Below are 16148 nucleotides of genomic sequence, written 5' to 3' on the forward strand. Positions count from 1 at the left end.
TTGGAAAATCATAATAACGAACAACTGTGAGGAAGGAGAAACTCTGTCCTAGGTGATAGGATAATGAGGCCCCATCTCACCTGGGCTTGGTAAAAGGCCACTTCTGAAATCTTGTACAGATGTAAAAAAAACTTCACATAGTAGAAACTGAAGACATAATTTAGCATTTCAGTTCCTAATGTTATCATAGAATATGCCCAAGCAATGGGTTTGATACTTAAAACTATCATTTTCCATGCAAAGGAATTCTTCTTCCTTTTGTTTAAAAAAAAAATGGAAAATGGTTAAAATTCACTGTTTGCATACAATAGGTGATAGGTGGCAAAATTCCACTGGACACTAATTTAATTTTAGTTAAGTAAAAGTCCAAAACCACTAGCTGTCACCAGATTCAACACTTTAGTTTCTTATCCATTCCAACATTTTTTTTTAAAGATTTTATTTATTTATTCGACAGAGATAGAGACAGCCAGCGAGAGAGGGAACACAAGCAGGGGAAGTGGGAGAGGAAGAAGCAGGCCTCCAGCAGAGGAGCCCGATGTGGGGCTCGATCCCAGAATGCCGGGATCACGCCCTGAGCCGAAGGCAGACGCTTAACCGCTGTGCCACCCAGGCGCCCCCCCCAACATTTTTTGAGAAATTCCCAGGGACCCTAATTTGTGTAGAGTGTAACTCACTTGCATATATATATATATTTTAATTTTTTTAGTAGGGTCGCCTGGGTGACTCAGTCGTTAAGCATCTGCCTTCGGCTCAGGTCATGATCCCAGCGTTCTGGGTTGAGCCCTCCATTGGGCTCCCTGCTCAGCGGGAAGCCTGCTTCTCCCTCTCCCACTCCCCCGCTTGTGTTCCCTCTCTCACTGCCTCTCTGTCAAATAAATAAATAAATTCTTTTAAAAAAAATTTTTTTTAGTAATCTCTACACCCAACATGGGGGTCAAACCCATGAACCCCAAGATCAAGAGTCACATGTTCCTCTGACTGAGCCAGCCAGGCACCCTTACTTGAATATATTTTTAGTAACTCTTCCAAGTTATAAAAGTGAGATTTATCCATGAGTTTGAACATGCTTAACTAGGGGCTGAGGAGATGTGTCTATGGCATTATTATCCTCCCTGCTTGGGAGGGTGCAACAGAAAATGAACAGTGAGGTGACATCTTTTAGCTAAAATCAGATAGAAGGAATAGAACCCTTCATCATAGTATAAAGTTGACCATGCAGTAGTTACAGACTTGCATTGGAATATTTATTCTTGTTACAGCCATACCACCCTGAACGCGCCCAATCTCATCTGGAATATTTATTCTTGGTCTTCTCTTGAAAGACTATGTAACTTTGGCCCAAAAGTCATATCTAAGATGGATATTAGAAATAACACATTCTGGGGGCTCCTGGATGGCTCAATTAGTTGAGTGTTCAGCTCTTGATTTCGGGTCAGGTAATTACCTCACAGTTGTGAGATGAAGTCCTGAGTCCGGCTTGAGATTCTCTCTCTCTGCCCCTCCCCCCACTCGCATGCATTGCTTTGTCTCTCAAAATAAATAAATCTTTAAAAAAAAAAGAAGTAACACTTTCTGGTCTTTGCTCTGATGTAGATCTCCCTGTTAAATCTTGTTTATTGTCTCAGTCTTTCAATGACTTGATTTATACAACTGGAAAATAGGAAAAGGTTAACCAAGCAAGTGGTATGTACAGATTCATCTTCCTTTTAACCCTGACCATAGTTTAAGATAATACTATGCTTTTTCTGTTTTATCCCTACCTTCCTGGAATATTTGGCCAGGTCTGCACAATCTTACTGAATCACAAACCAGATAAATATTCAGATAACTCAAGAGAAGTTACTTGCTTAAATAATGCTTGGGAATCAAGGTGGCACTGCAGTCTATACTGCCCAATTTCTTAGGGAAAGGGGGGGCAGGTTGAAGCGAGGAGTGAACAACTGGTTCAAATGACCAAATTATCTAAGTCCCTGAGCTTCACTTTGCATTGCGTAGATCCAAAAATGATTCCAAATCCATGAGAAGTAGGACCCTACAATTAAAAGGGGTTATGAAACCCATATGCAGACCAAGCATTGTCTGTAGACTGAATAAAGGATGTTTTGCGCCAATGTGCACTACTATTCTTAAAATGTTTGTAGACCCTGCTGTAATGATTAGATACCATCTGAATTTCTTTGTTGTCGTTACGCAGTGTGCAAACACTTGAAAAGTACAAGTACCATTATGTGGAGGTCAGTCAACATTTTTGGCTTCAAAGGTAATTCTCAGATTTGAAAAAGCTGGAACTATTAGTGAAGACCCCATTCTAGGGAGTTACTTTTGGCCTAAGTGAGAATGAAGATTGAAGACTGGGTTGCCAAGAAAGCCAAAACAAGGGAGTCAGTTGAACCAAAAGCCAAGATACAAATTTAATCCACCAAAATGCAGTCACTCTTCTTTTTCTTAGTTTTATTTCAGGCATGCTGAAACAAGAAGCATGCCACACCTTCTGAGTTGATCTATCATTAAGTCAGGAGGTGGGTATTTATAAACTCAGAATTTTGCAAAGCGTCATAAACTCGCTGAGTTAAATATTTTTTTGAAGATTTTATTAATTATTTGAGAGAGAGAGAGAAAGAGAGAGAGAGAGAGCATGCGTATGTGGGCGGGAGGGGTGAGCTGGGAGGCCGATGTGGGGCTCAATCCCAGGACCCTGAGATCACAACCTGAGCCAAAAGACGATTAACCAACTGAGCCACCAGGTGCCCCGAGTTAAATTTTTTTAAAAAGAATTTGAGTTAAGCACCCATCCTGTCTGAAACCTGTGAATATAAAGTTTTAATAACATTATGAAAAACTTTGTAGCCTGAACTTCTCTGTTTATATATACTGACAGGAGGAAGTAAAATCCCCCTTATTTTCATTTGCAAAGGGGACTATCAATATTTTGCTTAATATTATTTTCATCATAGTAAATACTCATTTCAGTAAGTATCAAACTGAAAATTACCACTTACATTTTTTTTTAAAGCCACCACTACTATCTAAAAACTCTCCTTACCTGATTTTACTATAGCAACAAAACAAAAACAAGAATGTTATAACTTTATGAGCTGGGACAAAAGACTTCTGAAACTGGTTCTTCTTTACCACAAAAGGTTTTATACAGAAGAGTTTAAATAGCAAAATGGTATAGTGATTAGGCTGGGCAGGTGTACAATGTACCCGTGAATTATTAAATGAAAACCCAAACCTCTCCTTTCAGAATCAACTTGGGATGTTATTCACTAACCTGCTACTACACCAAGTAATATTAATGTCACTGAAGAGGCTGTTCATGACTGCTTCTAAGTTTTCACTAAGTAGACTATAAAAGAATGATGGAGATCCCTCCAAAGCATGGCTTTGAGCAGCAAAAGCTAACATCTCTTTTTCAATGCAATTTTTGTACAAACATTCCCAGGGAAAAAAGTTTCCCCAAAAGGTGTCCTTAAAAAGAACCCACTAATACCAAAAACATAAAGTCTGTTTTTCTGCCACTTTAAACTATCAATAATGCTAACTCTCCATATTTCTCTTTTTTTTTTGTTTTTGAAGGAGAATGTGAAAGAACGTTTCAATACACTGACCAATTTGATTTGGAGTCCAATGAGTTATTTGCCATGGCGAAAAAAGCTAGCACTTTCAATCTTGCGGATCAGTGACTATGGGAGATGAGTCTTGAAGGTCAAATGCCTGATTCTAGCCCTTCAGCTTCCACAAATCACTGTCAGCAAATTCTAAATCCAATCATCTCTCCAAACAGCTCAATGTGTAGTGACTTACTTTTAGATTAAGATAGTTGGCTTTAAATCATTTTCTTTTGGCTCTGGACTATATCTCTACCTGAATTTTGACAATTAGGGCTGTAAAGCCTATAAGGTGTAACCTGGCTTTCTTCTTTTTTTAACCTAAGAATAAAAAATAATCACTAGCCTTTTTCCTTTTAGTATTCCTGAATTCAGAAGAAAAGGATTTGCGTTTACCATTCCTTTTATTACTTTCCAACACCATTATTCCTTCTACATTTATCGATTGGCATTCTATAGGAGAGAGCACTGCTGTCTTCTATCAGCTGTATCTTTACCTTTACATCAAGGTGGAGAACATTGACCTTCCGGTCACCCCGTTTAAGAGTTTCTGTGTTTTTTCTGCACGATGATGGTAAAAGCCGCGCCCCACGAACAGTATCAACTTTTAGTTCTGTGGAGAACGAAGTTCACTGCCCTGCTGGCCAGCAAGTGCTAGGGCTGCATTCAATTCCTTCCAGGTGCAATGTCTTGACCCGGGGTCCTTAACTGGCGGCTGGTTTATGAAACTTTTAAAAATCGTGTGCAAAAGTTCTTACAAGTTTTTTCTAAGGAGATACCTTCAACTGCACCCTTTTCCGCCCCCAGATACTCAAATGGGGCCCTCTGTTTCAGGGGAAGTAAGTACAACTCTCAGTGGGTTGGAGGTGAGCGCGTAGATAATCAAGGAGAACACAGCTAACAGCCCTAAACTCCCGACCGACCCTTAATTCCCCAGATCGAGGAGAGCAAATCTGGGAGTCAAAAGACCAGAAGGGGCCAGCAGGGCAGCAGACCTCGGGCTCCCGGCACCCTTCGCGCCTCCGCTTGCACCAAGGGCGCCCAACGACAACCGCCCATTGCTCAGAGGCCGTACCCCCGCCCCTCGAGCCCACGTAGCCTGTCCACCGGCTAACTGGCGGGCCGGCGGGATACCCACCACAGGCGCCGCGGAGGCCGCCACCTCCACAACCAGCTGCCGGAACGCTGGCCCATAAGCTACCCAACGTAGATGAGGGGGCGGGGCCCTCGGCCGCACCCCTTAGCTTTTCCCCCGCCTTCTTTGTTTCTTCCGGAGTCGCCATTGGCTGCTTGCCCGCGAGACCGGGCGGCCCGCGAGCCTGCGGTGAGACAGGATTGGACAACGTTGCTGCCGCTCGGCCGGCGGCCCGCTCGCGATTGGCCGAGGTGCCGCCGGGGGTTTGAATCGCGGCCCCGGCCGGGGAGGGTTCTGCCAAAGTGCCACGTTGGGCCCGGCTGCAGTGTAAAGAGCCGGCTCAGGGCGCCGGCTGGGGCGCTCGTGCTGGGTCGCCGGCTGTTGGGGCCATTGGGCGGTTCGAGGCGGGTCTGGAAGCCGGCCCGCGACGTGCGGTGCGGGTCGCCCCGCGGGAGCACTTCTGGTCAGGAGGCGCGGCTGAGCCTGGGCGGCGTCGCGTCGCGTCCCGCCGGAGGGCGGCTCTGGCTGAGGGCGGAGGAGCCGGTGGAGCGCCCGGGGCAGCGGCTGAGGCGGGACGGCGGCGGGGGGGGCCGCTGCCCCCGGAGGAGCCGGTCGAGATGTTAGCGGAAAACCTAATGGAGGAGTTTGAGATGAAGGAGGACGAGCCGTGGTACGACCACCAGGACCTCCAGCAAGGTGAGGGCGCGGTCGGGGCCCCCCAGCCCCCGCCTCGGGCGGGCGGCCTGGGCGGGATGACTCCCGAGCGCGAAACCGTTAAAAAGTTGCTCTTGCCGGAGGCCAGCGGACGCCAGGTGCGGGAAGGTCCGGCGCTCACCTGGCTTGGGCACCGGCCGCGCGCCCAGCCGGTCGGGTGGCCGCTTCTGCGCAGTGACCCTCGCCATCCCTGCGTGTGGGCCGGGCACCGTTGGGAGCGCTTCCCCGTTTAGCTGGTTGAATCCTTATCGTATTCCTTGGAGGCGCAGGACGGCCCCTTCCCGGCTTGCACCCCGCGGCCTCGGCGCCTTCGGGGGAACCCCCGCCTAGCCCGCACCGAGTGGGAGCTGCTGCAGGTGGTAGGGGTAGCAGTGCTGTGTGGCAGGAACCAGGCCGGGCCCGCCCACCTCACCCGCTCCATCCATTCCTCGGAGAGGAACTTCTCCTGTCCCCATTTCCCAGATGAGGAAAGCGAGGCTAAAACGGCCAAACGACTTCGCTCGAGTCAAATGTGGGGGCAAGCCTTTTTGAACACACACAGAGCGAGGAGTCGTAGCCACTGTCCAGGCCCTATCTCGCCTTTATCACCGGTTTACAGCTTCTTCAGTCGGGTGTTAAAAAGTTGGAAAAAAAAAAATTTTTTTTTTTTTTTTTGATTATACGTAGTCCACCAGATGCCAAGTGAAAGTGACTTGAGGCACTTCTGCCTCTCCCACTTCTTGCAGTTTGCGCTCTAGCTTTTTAGTGAAAAACAGGCATTCAGATCCTGGCCTGCCTTGGATTTCTTGCCCATGGTGTCTCCAGAGAGAAATCTTAGAGCAGCCTTCAGTTTGGAGCCAGTGCCCCCACCTTGTTTTGCGCCTTAATAGAGGAAATTTGCAGTTGGGGAACGCTTTTTGTGGGTTCTTAACATTGGTACTCATTTAGTCCTCCCATCCAGTTATGGACGTAGTGTAGATACTGTTATTGGGAGAGCTAGGATTTCCACTCCAAACTTCAGAGCCAACTTTCTTAGCCACTATACTGAACACTCCTTAGGAATTTTTTTCAGCCATCTTCGGTCTCTGCAATTCTGTGAAAATCAACTTTTTCAGCTTTAAGCTTGCACTGAAAATTAACATCTCACTTAGCTGAATATTAAATGACCATGATGTTGGTTCATGGTAATCATTGAACTTGGTTGTGGGGGAAGGACGTAGGCTTGAATGACTTGTTTGTTTGCCTTTTCTAAGTACAAGCAACTCTTTTGGGGAAAGGTGATTTTTGATATGTTGTGGACAGTAACTTGAATCAAAGTGGTTCACAGTTTCACTTAAATATCCCAAGCTGTTGAGTGGCTGCAGTATAGTATTTGCCATCATGTGTTCTCAGTGTCCACAAGGCAAATTTGTCTTACATTTTAACAAACCTGTTTTCAAAATTCCCCATAAGGATTGATGGCCTAGTTTGATACTTCTCCAGGATTAATGAGGCAACCACTGCACAATTGCAGTATTTCCCTACAATAAATGAAGCAGTTTGTATAATCAAAGCTAAATATCTTTCTTTAGCAAGCATAGATCTGTGCAGGCCCCCCCCTTTCTTTTTAAATCTAACAAACTTAGCACATAATAGAAGCTCAGTTTTAATATTTGTTGAACTGAGTCGCTTACCCAGAATTACTGTTTTCATGTCTCTCTTCCATCAGGTGCTTTAGTCCACACTGCTCTTCCACCCTGCGGCAAGTTGTTAAGAATAACCAGTTGTAAGATTTCAGTCTATGGGAAACAAATGCCACATGTTGGCATTACATGTGGAACTCTTTAACCTCTGATCGAAACAAAGCCATCAGATGTTCAAGTTTAATGAAACCTTAATGAGCACAGGTCTGAATCTCCTTAATGTCAATTCGCATTTGGAATTTGTTCTCTCCTTTTTCAAAAGACTTTTACATCTGTTATCACAATGGACTTTGACATAACCCTGTATATCATAACCAAGTGCGTAGAGTAGGAATAGATGTGAAATTCCAGCAATCATAATTTGTGAATATGGCCTGTAGAAGAATGAAGTCTGCACTGTGAATAAAAGGTTATCTTTGTCCCAATTTTTTAAAATGGTATGTTAAAGACCACTAAAAGTTCTAATGAATTTTTGACTGTGTTAATTTCTGAAAAACTTATTATTGAGTCCGTGCCAGGTATCCATCTAGGCACTGGGGTCATGGTGCCTATCCACAAGATAAGGGTAGATAGGATAGGATCCTATTCCTGGAGTTGACAGTCTAGGAATCTGTTTACTGGTGACGCCTGGGGATGTTGCCTCCTGGTATGTGTCCAATTACAGTGCCTGGCACATGGTAGGCCCTCAGTAGATATTTGGTGCTGAATACAGTTTGGGAGCAAGTCTGTCCTGTTAAACAGATTGATAAGCACATCTAATGGGATTTTATCAAGTGCAGACATCTGTTCTTTTTTCTTTCTTTTTTTTTTTTAACGTCCTCACTATTTACTGAGCAAAGCTTGTTTGGAGAGAGCTGCTAAAACTTTTTAAGATCCTGTTCTCAGTCATTAAACTACAAACTTGTTTCCTTTAGCAATAGAAGCATTATTTAAGTAAATAGACCATAACAAAGTTTGCTGGGGAATTTTTTTAAATTAAAATTGCTGAAAAATTCTAACCTCTGAAGGCTGTGGTCCATCATTTATACCTTGTTACAAACATGTAGACCTTGTGCAGGCAGAAGGAGAAAACCCTTTGCTTTTACAGAACACTTTGATAAAGAGACTGTCTTTTGTCAGAGAGCTGAGTTGGCGCAGTAAGAATACTGACAATGATCTCTACGGGTAAGATCCTTTCTGGGACAGCAGGAGCCGTCTGTGCAGGTAATGATGGCGCTTGCTTTGAAATGTGCCCCTGAGAACAAGGTGGAAAGACTTCAGAGACTGAGTTTTCTTTTAGTCCAGCTGCTATTGTAATTGTCATTTGGTGAGCTGTGCAAGCTTAGAATAAGGTTTCAAGTTCTTACTATATGGATCAGCAAATGAAATCTTAGTTTAAAGGAACCCTCAGATTTCTGCTTTATATGATGAGTACATTTTCCATGTGTACAACTAATTTGCTGAATCATTGTTGAAGGGTCATTAAAACTGGCACCATCATTTTTCTTGATGTTTATATTCAGATTTTTTGCTTTCCCAATTATAGTAACGTTGGCAACAGGAGTTACACAGAAGCATCATGAAATGACGCATTTGATTTTGTAATAGGAAAAGCTTGCAGCCTTAATGTTGTTGAATTACTGCTGCAGACTACAGCTAACATGGGAATATGTTGTCCTCATAGTTTGTGAAAACTGAAGTAAAACAAAAATATAATAGCAGTGGAATTTAAAGGTTTCAGAATTCCAGAAAAAAGGATCCTTTAAAAAAAAAAAAAAAATCACTGAGCTGCCAGAGCTAATCTTTTGCTTTGGCATAGGGCTGAGCAGAGTACCTGTTTAAAGCTTACAGTTTATGCTGTTGAAGTTGATTATTTTCACTTGCAAAGATTAATTAGTGAAAATATTAAACATATGAAGGTATTGGTAGGTTGTAATTCTCAAGCCTCCAGTAAATGTGTGGTATTTTTAGCCTAGCTCAGTTCAATAGAATTTAGAAAAGACAACCTCTTAATGAAAATCCTTATTGTAAAATAGAGATGATCAGGTGTATAAGGCTTCAAAACTATATTGTTTCCTTTCTTTTTGTGCCTTAATTAAAAATATAAAGGACGTTGAGCATTCTCCCATTTCCCCCACTAATTATTTAGAAACTCTTCTTGGGCTTACTGCCAGCTTTTAGCTCCTTTTGGTTATGGAAGCCAGATGCTACACAACAGGAAGTGAATTTTTTTTAAGACCAAAAAAAGACCCTTGTCTTTAACAGATGAAGTAATATCCTATTATGCAGTGCGACTTCACAGATACTTACTTGTAGTGGGGCTTGTTTTGCCAGAATTCTATCCTAAACTTCTATGAAATATTTAGGAGATTGAGACTTCAGGTTACTGAACCAGGTTGGGGCTTTGTTTAACTGGAAATAAGGCTTGAGATAAGGACAAGTCTCAAATTCTTTTCTGCTTGCGTTTTACTGGAACAGTGCTGTGCTTGGCATCTCTTCCTGCAGCAGCCAGCGCAGGAAAGCTGTCCCTGGCTGTGTATTAAGTAGTAGATAGTTTCATCACTGAATCAAAGTAGTTGGAAGATGGTCTGAAGTTAGTCTTGAGTCTGGAAGAAGGTTTGGCTCAGGTTTTGATCACTAGTTAAGAACACCTTTGGTGAGTCTCTGGTCCTTCCCAGTGAGGAATTACCACCTTACAACAGGCCAGGAGAGACTTAAGTAATGTTTAGGTAATGTTTATATGCTTTGTCTTAAATAAGCATAGTGGCTTCTGTGTGGGGCTATGTATACACATTACATGTCCTATGAGTACAAAATAATTATTTCTGGAGCATCTGCATAGTTCCTTTTGCATTTGATGAAAGCAGGATATTAACTTGCCTGGGATTGTGTGTGCTTTCACTGGCAGAGCAGACAATAAAATAAAAGCCAAGTAGCTCAACTCTGATTTCTCATTGCCATCTATAAAAACAAGTGAAAAGATAAGTACCTCAAAGGGAAATTTACTTCCTACCTGAAACAAAGAGGTATGCAGACCTCCCAGTGTAAAGATGGCATACTCCCAGTACTCCCAGTATGATGATGGTGAAGTTAGAACCTGTTGACAGTAGTTTCTGTTTTGCTGTGACTCACCATGTAGATTTGGTCAGGTCAGTTAGCATCTTTGTGCTTCACATTGTCTCATTTGAAAATCCAGGCTAAATACCTTGAAAAGATAAATATCTCTTAAATGCTTTGAGCTGTTTGCTAAGGTTCTATGCCTTGTGAATAGAAGATGTTATTTCATAGACTTGTTATCTGAAGCCTTAAGTACATTAATAGATGTTATTAATATTTAAATCATGAGAGAATGTATTTAACTCCTGTCTACCAACATAAATACCGATTTAATTATAAATGGGTGTAAGGTGTTTCAAAATGAGCTGGAGTGGTGTGTGCTGGCTTTGAGGCTTTGTTTTTTCCTAATGAGGGAAAACTAACCAAGTAGAATACTAATTATGCACTCTAATGGACAGGACCAGGTAACAAAAGTTGTGGCTTTTCTTTTACCACTTTCTCTAGGTTAAGTTTTAATGTCAGTAGTAATGAATAAACACAAAACCTTATTTGTAAACCTCTAAAAATTAAGATTAAAGAGCATATGTAGTGAGGCTCCCTGTTTTCATAATAATTTTTTTTGTAATAAATACTTCGTATGATATTAACCAAAATGACTTTCCATTATACTTAGAATAAAATTTATTCTTTACCATGGGCTAAAATCTTGCATGTTCTGATTGCTGCCCACCCTCCAGCTTCATCTCTTCCCCCTCTCCCCCTCATGCTTTTGTCACACTGGCTTTTTGTCAGGTTGTAGACTATACCAAGTTCTTTCCTATTGCAGTGCCTTTGTCTGGCTTTTTTATATGGTGAGATCCTCATTCCTCAAGCCTCAGCTAAAATGTCCCCTCAGACTTTCCTTGTGACTTCCCTGTCTAAAATAAATCCTTAATTCATTATCACCAAATCTATTTTTTTCTTTCTCACACATCACATTTAATTGGTTGATAAATTCTTTTTAGCTCTGCTTTTAACTGTATCCAGATTCCTACCTCTTCTCTCCATCTCTGCCAGTGTAGTCCAGGCCACCAGCATCTCTCACCCAGATGATAGCAGCATCCTCCTGTCACCCTGCTTCCATCTTTGTCTCTTGCAGTCTGTTTACACAGCAGCCACTCATCCTGTCAAAAGCTTTCATTGGGTTCCATTTCACTGAGAGTGAAAGCCAAAATCTTGACCTTTGTAGGACCTACACAAGCTGGCCGGGCAACCTTAGAGCTCCTCTGACTTGTCACCATCTCTGCCCCCCATACACACTTTGCTTTGGCCTCATTGGCCTTCTCATTTTCTCCAGTCACACTTCCTCCTAGAGCCTTTGTACTTGGTTTGTCTCTGCCTGGAATGCTGGTCCTCTAAATTGATCTACAGGGTCATTTATTCAGCTTCATGAGGGCTGGGAATTTTTTTTAGCTAAGTTCACTCTTATATACCTAGTGTCTGGTATTAATGTATACATGCATTTATGAATGAAGTGTTCATCACATTGGCAAGTTTATTTACCTACTTGCTGTCTGGCTTTTTCCATTAGTCTCGAAGTGTCAGGATGACAGGAACTTCATCCATTTTATTCACCGTTCTATAGCTAAAGCTTAATAGCATAGTGCCTAGCAATAAAAACATTAATTTGTGAATCAATGCATACTAATACTACTTCACTTTGTTTGCAACATAATTTCTGAAGTCCTCTGTTATATATTATTTCATTTGATTTTCACAATCTTACATTGACGGGACTGTCTTCTGTCTAGACAAGAATACTAAGTGTAGAGACCTTTAAAGTCACCATACTGAAAGTGTTAACCTGGTAAATGGTAGCCACAACTGGACCTCAGCCCTTCCTACTCAGTTCAGTGTATTTCTCACTATGTTAAAGGGCCTCCCATGAAACTTACTATGCAGGTAAGTGTTTCTGTTACTATGTTAGAACTAGTGTCCTTTTTTGTATCATTAAATTTTTATTTCTAGGGTATTGGGTATAATACAAACAAATCCTGTCTTATGTACATATATGCCTAAGAAGAGAGAGAGTGGAAAAATAGGTTCAAAATAGAAAGATAGTTTTGTGCTAAATCAAAGTATAAGCTATTGACATGTAATTTAAAAACTGTCTCTGCACTGCCTATCTGGCTTGCTCATCTTGGAGGGACATGAAGAGAAGAAAAAAAACGAGAGACATGGTGCAGCGTTCTTATTACTGGTGTATTTCCCCCTTTTTTGACTTAATTTTTAGTGTCCTTAGGAGCCCAGGATCGGTACCACAAACTTCACTTTATTTTTATTTATTTATTTTTTTTTAAAAGATTTTATTTATTCATTTGACAGAGATAGAGACAGCCAGTGAGAGAAGGAACACAAGCAGGGGGAGTGGGAGAGGAAGAAGCAGGCTCATAGCGGAGGAGCCTGATGTGGGGCTCCGATCCCATAACGCCGGGATCACGCCCTGAGCTGAAGGCAGACGCTTAACCGCTGTGCCACCCAGGCGCCCCCACAAACTTCACTTTAATAGTTGAATTCACAGCAGCCAGATTTTATAGGAATTCTAGAGACTATTGAAAGATCTACCTATACTTTGGCTCAAAGGTCTCTAGGAAAAAAAGTAGACAATGAGGATATAAGTAAGTCCAGTCCATGAGCAAATAATTACGATGTTAGACATCACCATGATGAATGATCATTTCTGAACTAATGAGTACATCTCCATAAAGTAGATCACTGTTCTTCAGTCTTACAAATAAGGGTACATAAGAGCACGCATTACCTGGTAGAGGGACCCAGTTCAACTGAATTTTAAGTAGAATTCGGGTTTCTTTCTGTGCCATTCCACCTTCCACTGGGATCTGACTTAAACTTTGTGTGTGGGGTTAGGTCATGATTCTTATTTTAACGACTGGGTTATATACAATGTTGAAGTGAGATCATTTGCATTATCCTAAGATTCACTTGTTGTGCTAGATCTCCAACTTGCTGCTGAACTTGGGAAGACATTACTGGATCGGAACACAGAGTTGGAGGATTCTCTTCAGCAGATGTATACAACCAATCAGGAGCAGTTACAGGAAATTGAGGTAATTTACTCATTAAGAGAGTTACACTTTGAGTTGTGGCATGTTGCTTCTATTGACCAATCATATTCTGCTAAAATAGTACTTTCAAAGAATCATTGGAGAGGGTGGGGAGGTTGATTTCTATTTTCTTTATGCTCTCACAACATACGTCTGATGAAAGAAATTTCTCTCTTCACCTTGGTGAATATACTAGAAGTAAATGTTCGGTATTTACCAGTATGTGAAGTACAATAAAGATGTGAATGCTATACTTCATTTTTTACTTTTTTCTTTTAAATGAATTATGCAATATTTCAGATAGGCCGAGTGGCGTAAGAAAATAATACAATGAACAGCTGTGTACCCACCACCCACCTTAAGAAAAAACTTCCCACACTGTTGAGGCTCCCTCCTTGTTTGCATTCCCTTTCCCAGCCACTGCCAATCACCATCCTAAATTTGGGTTTAGATGGAAAATTTTTTAAATTGTAGTACCTGATTTCATAATGTGTTTAAACTTCTTGTGCCATTCAGAGAATGAATCTGGGATGCCTGGCAGACTCAGTGGGTAGAGCATACAACTCTTGATCTTAGGGTCTTAAGTTCAAGCCCTATGTTATGTTAGAGTTTACTTTAAAAAAAAAATCATAAAATGGATATTTCTTTCTCCTTGGTATGATCTTAATTTATTTCACTTTTGGTAGATTTTTTTTTTTTAATTAAAAGAGTACTTTTCCCCTTAGTTTAACTAAAATGAGATATTAGATTAAGGCATTAAAATGCAAGATGCTGGGGCACCTGGGTGGCTCAGTCTTTAGTTGTTCGATTCTTGATTTTGACTCAGGTTATGATATCAGGGTTGTGAGATTGAGCCCCAAGAGCCTCCTCGCTCAACATGGAGTCTGCTTGAGATTCTCTCTCCCCCTTTCCATCTCCATCTACCCCTCCCTGACACTTATACATGTGTTCTCTCTCTCAGATAAAATCTTTTAAAAAAATAAAATGCAAGGTACTTGCATAAAATACAAGATATTGTAAATGATCCCGTTCAAGTAGTCCAGTTATGTGTAGGCCACCTGACTGTAAAGATGATAATTTTGGGGAGCACCTGTCTGGCTCAGTCCGTGGAGCCTGTGGCTCTTGATCTTGGGATTGTGGGTTTGAGTCCTATGTTGAGTGTACAGATTATTTTAAAATATTTATGAAAATAAAGATGATTTTGGATATTAACCCGACAGTTGTCCCATTAGAATACTTTTCTCCATGCTCTACCCATACACACACACCCAAAAAAAACTTTGCACTTAAATTGCAATTCCTTCCCCTCAAATTGGTACATTAGAAACAGGACACTTGTGTCTCTGTGCACAAAAAATGTAAAAGACCTTAGAACAGTGATCAGAATTTACTGAGTGGGGCGCCTGGGTGGCTCAGTCAGTTAAGCCTCCCAACTCATAATTTTGGCTCAGGTTATGATATCAGGGTTGTGAGATCGAGCCCCGCATTGGGCTCTGTGGTGGGCATGGAGCCTGCTTAAGAGTCTCTCTCTGCCTTTCCCCACCCACCCTAAAAAAATAAATAAGGCAAATTCATAATCCCACTATCCTTAATTTTACATAGTAGCCATAATTAAGATTTGTGTAGGCAGTAGATCCTCTCCTTTATCAGGATCTATGAATATAGCCAATGATGTAACTGGCTCTGTGGGAAATATACTTTTATAATTTTAGGATGGTGTATCTTATAATATTAAGGTCATCAGCAACCATTTTTAGCACATTTTATATCAAAAGAGCATAGAACATGCCATACCCAGAATTGAATGTACAGTTTGCCAGAAACCTAAAAATGCAGAAAAACTGGGCATTTTTAAAACTGTTAAAACTAGCCAAGTGTCATACACGGTCAAGAAATTCATACCTGCTTTGTGTCATAGACTTTGCTTTACAACTCATCAGAAGATTCCAAAGAGCAGTCCTAGGGCATATACATGACGACTGTCTTATACTGTGAGATAAATCTATTTGTATTTCGGTAGAAACATAGTCTTGGGTGCCTGGGTGGCTCAGTCGGATAAGTGGCTGCCTTTTGCTCAGGTCATGATCTCAAGGTCCTAAGATTAAGTCCCGCATTGGGCTCCCTGCTCAGCGGGGAGCCTACTTCTCCCTCTACCCTCCCCCCCACCCCCCCCTTGTGATCTCTCTGTCAAATAAATAGATAAAATCTTAAGAAAAAAAAAAAAGCATAGTCTTAATAACTGTATTGATGTTTTCTGTCAAATCACTGTAACTGAATACTATAAGTGATACTTATTTTAGAATATTTCCTAAGTATAGATGAAAAAAGTACAAATATTTGCATACATAAGAGAATGATGCCTATTTGTTGCCACAGGAGATCACAAACATAATTGCTTTATGCTCTAAGTTACCTATTTTCTACCTTTTTCCCCCCTGTGGTATTGAGGATAATTAAACAGTGAAGACAGATTGTTGACATTCTGAAAAAAGAATCCAGAGATCTTTGAGATTCTCTAAATCTACAAATGACAGGGGCACTTGGGTGGCTCAGTCCGTTAAGCATCTTCCTTTGCCTCAGTTCGTGATCCTGGAGTCCTGGAATCAAGCCCTGCATTGGGCTTCCTGCTGAGGGGGGAGTCTGCTTCTCTCTTTCTCTCTAACCCTCCCCCCTCTTGTGTACTCTCTCTCTCTCTCTCCCCCCCTCCCTCCCTCCCTCTCCCTCCCTCCCCTTCTCTTCCTTCCTTCCTACCTTCCTTCCTTTCTCTCTCTTTCTTTTCTTTCTTCCTTCTCTCTCTCCCTCCCTCCCTCTCTCTCTCTCTCTTTCTCTCTCTCTTTTCCTTTCTTTTCTTTCTTTCTTTCTTTCTTTCTTTCTTTCTTTCTTT

The 16148-nt window shown here is 41.7% G+C and overlaps 1 protein-coding gene across 1 annotated transcript in view; it reads left to right on the forward strand.

The window, feature by feature from the left end:
- Positions 1-5055: 5055 nt before the first annotated feature.
- Positions 5056-16148, forward strand: part of CDR2 (cerebellar degeneration related protein 2) — a 26751-nt gene continuing 15658 nt past the window's right edge. The window contains exons 1-2 of the mRNA XM_002926062.4: positions 5056-5445; positions 13155-13267. Coding sequence (XP_002926108.2) covers positions 5367-5445; positions 13155-13267 — 192 coding nt within the window. The 5' untranslated portion in view covers positions 5056-5366. The remainder of the gene's footprint in view (positions 5446-13154; positions 13268-16148) is intronic.

Source organism: Ailuropoda melanoleuca, chromosome 10 (genome assembly GCF_002007445.2).
Source record: "Ailuropoda melanoleuca isolate Jingjing chromosome 10, ASM200744v2, whole genome shotgun sequence".
Lineage (NCBI taxonomy): Eukaryota > Metazoa > Chordata > Mammalia > Carnivora > Ursidae > Ailuropoda > Ailuropoda melanoleuca.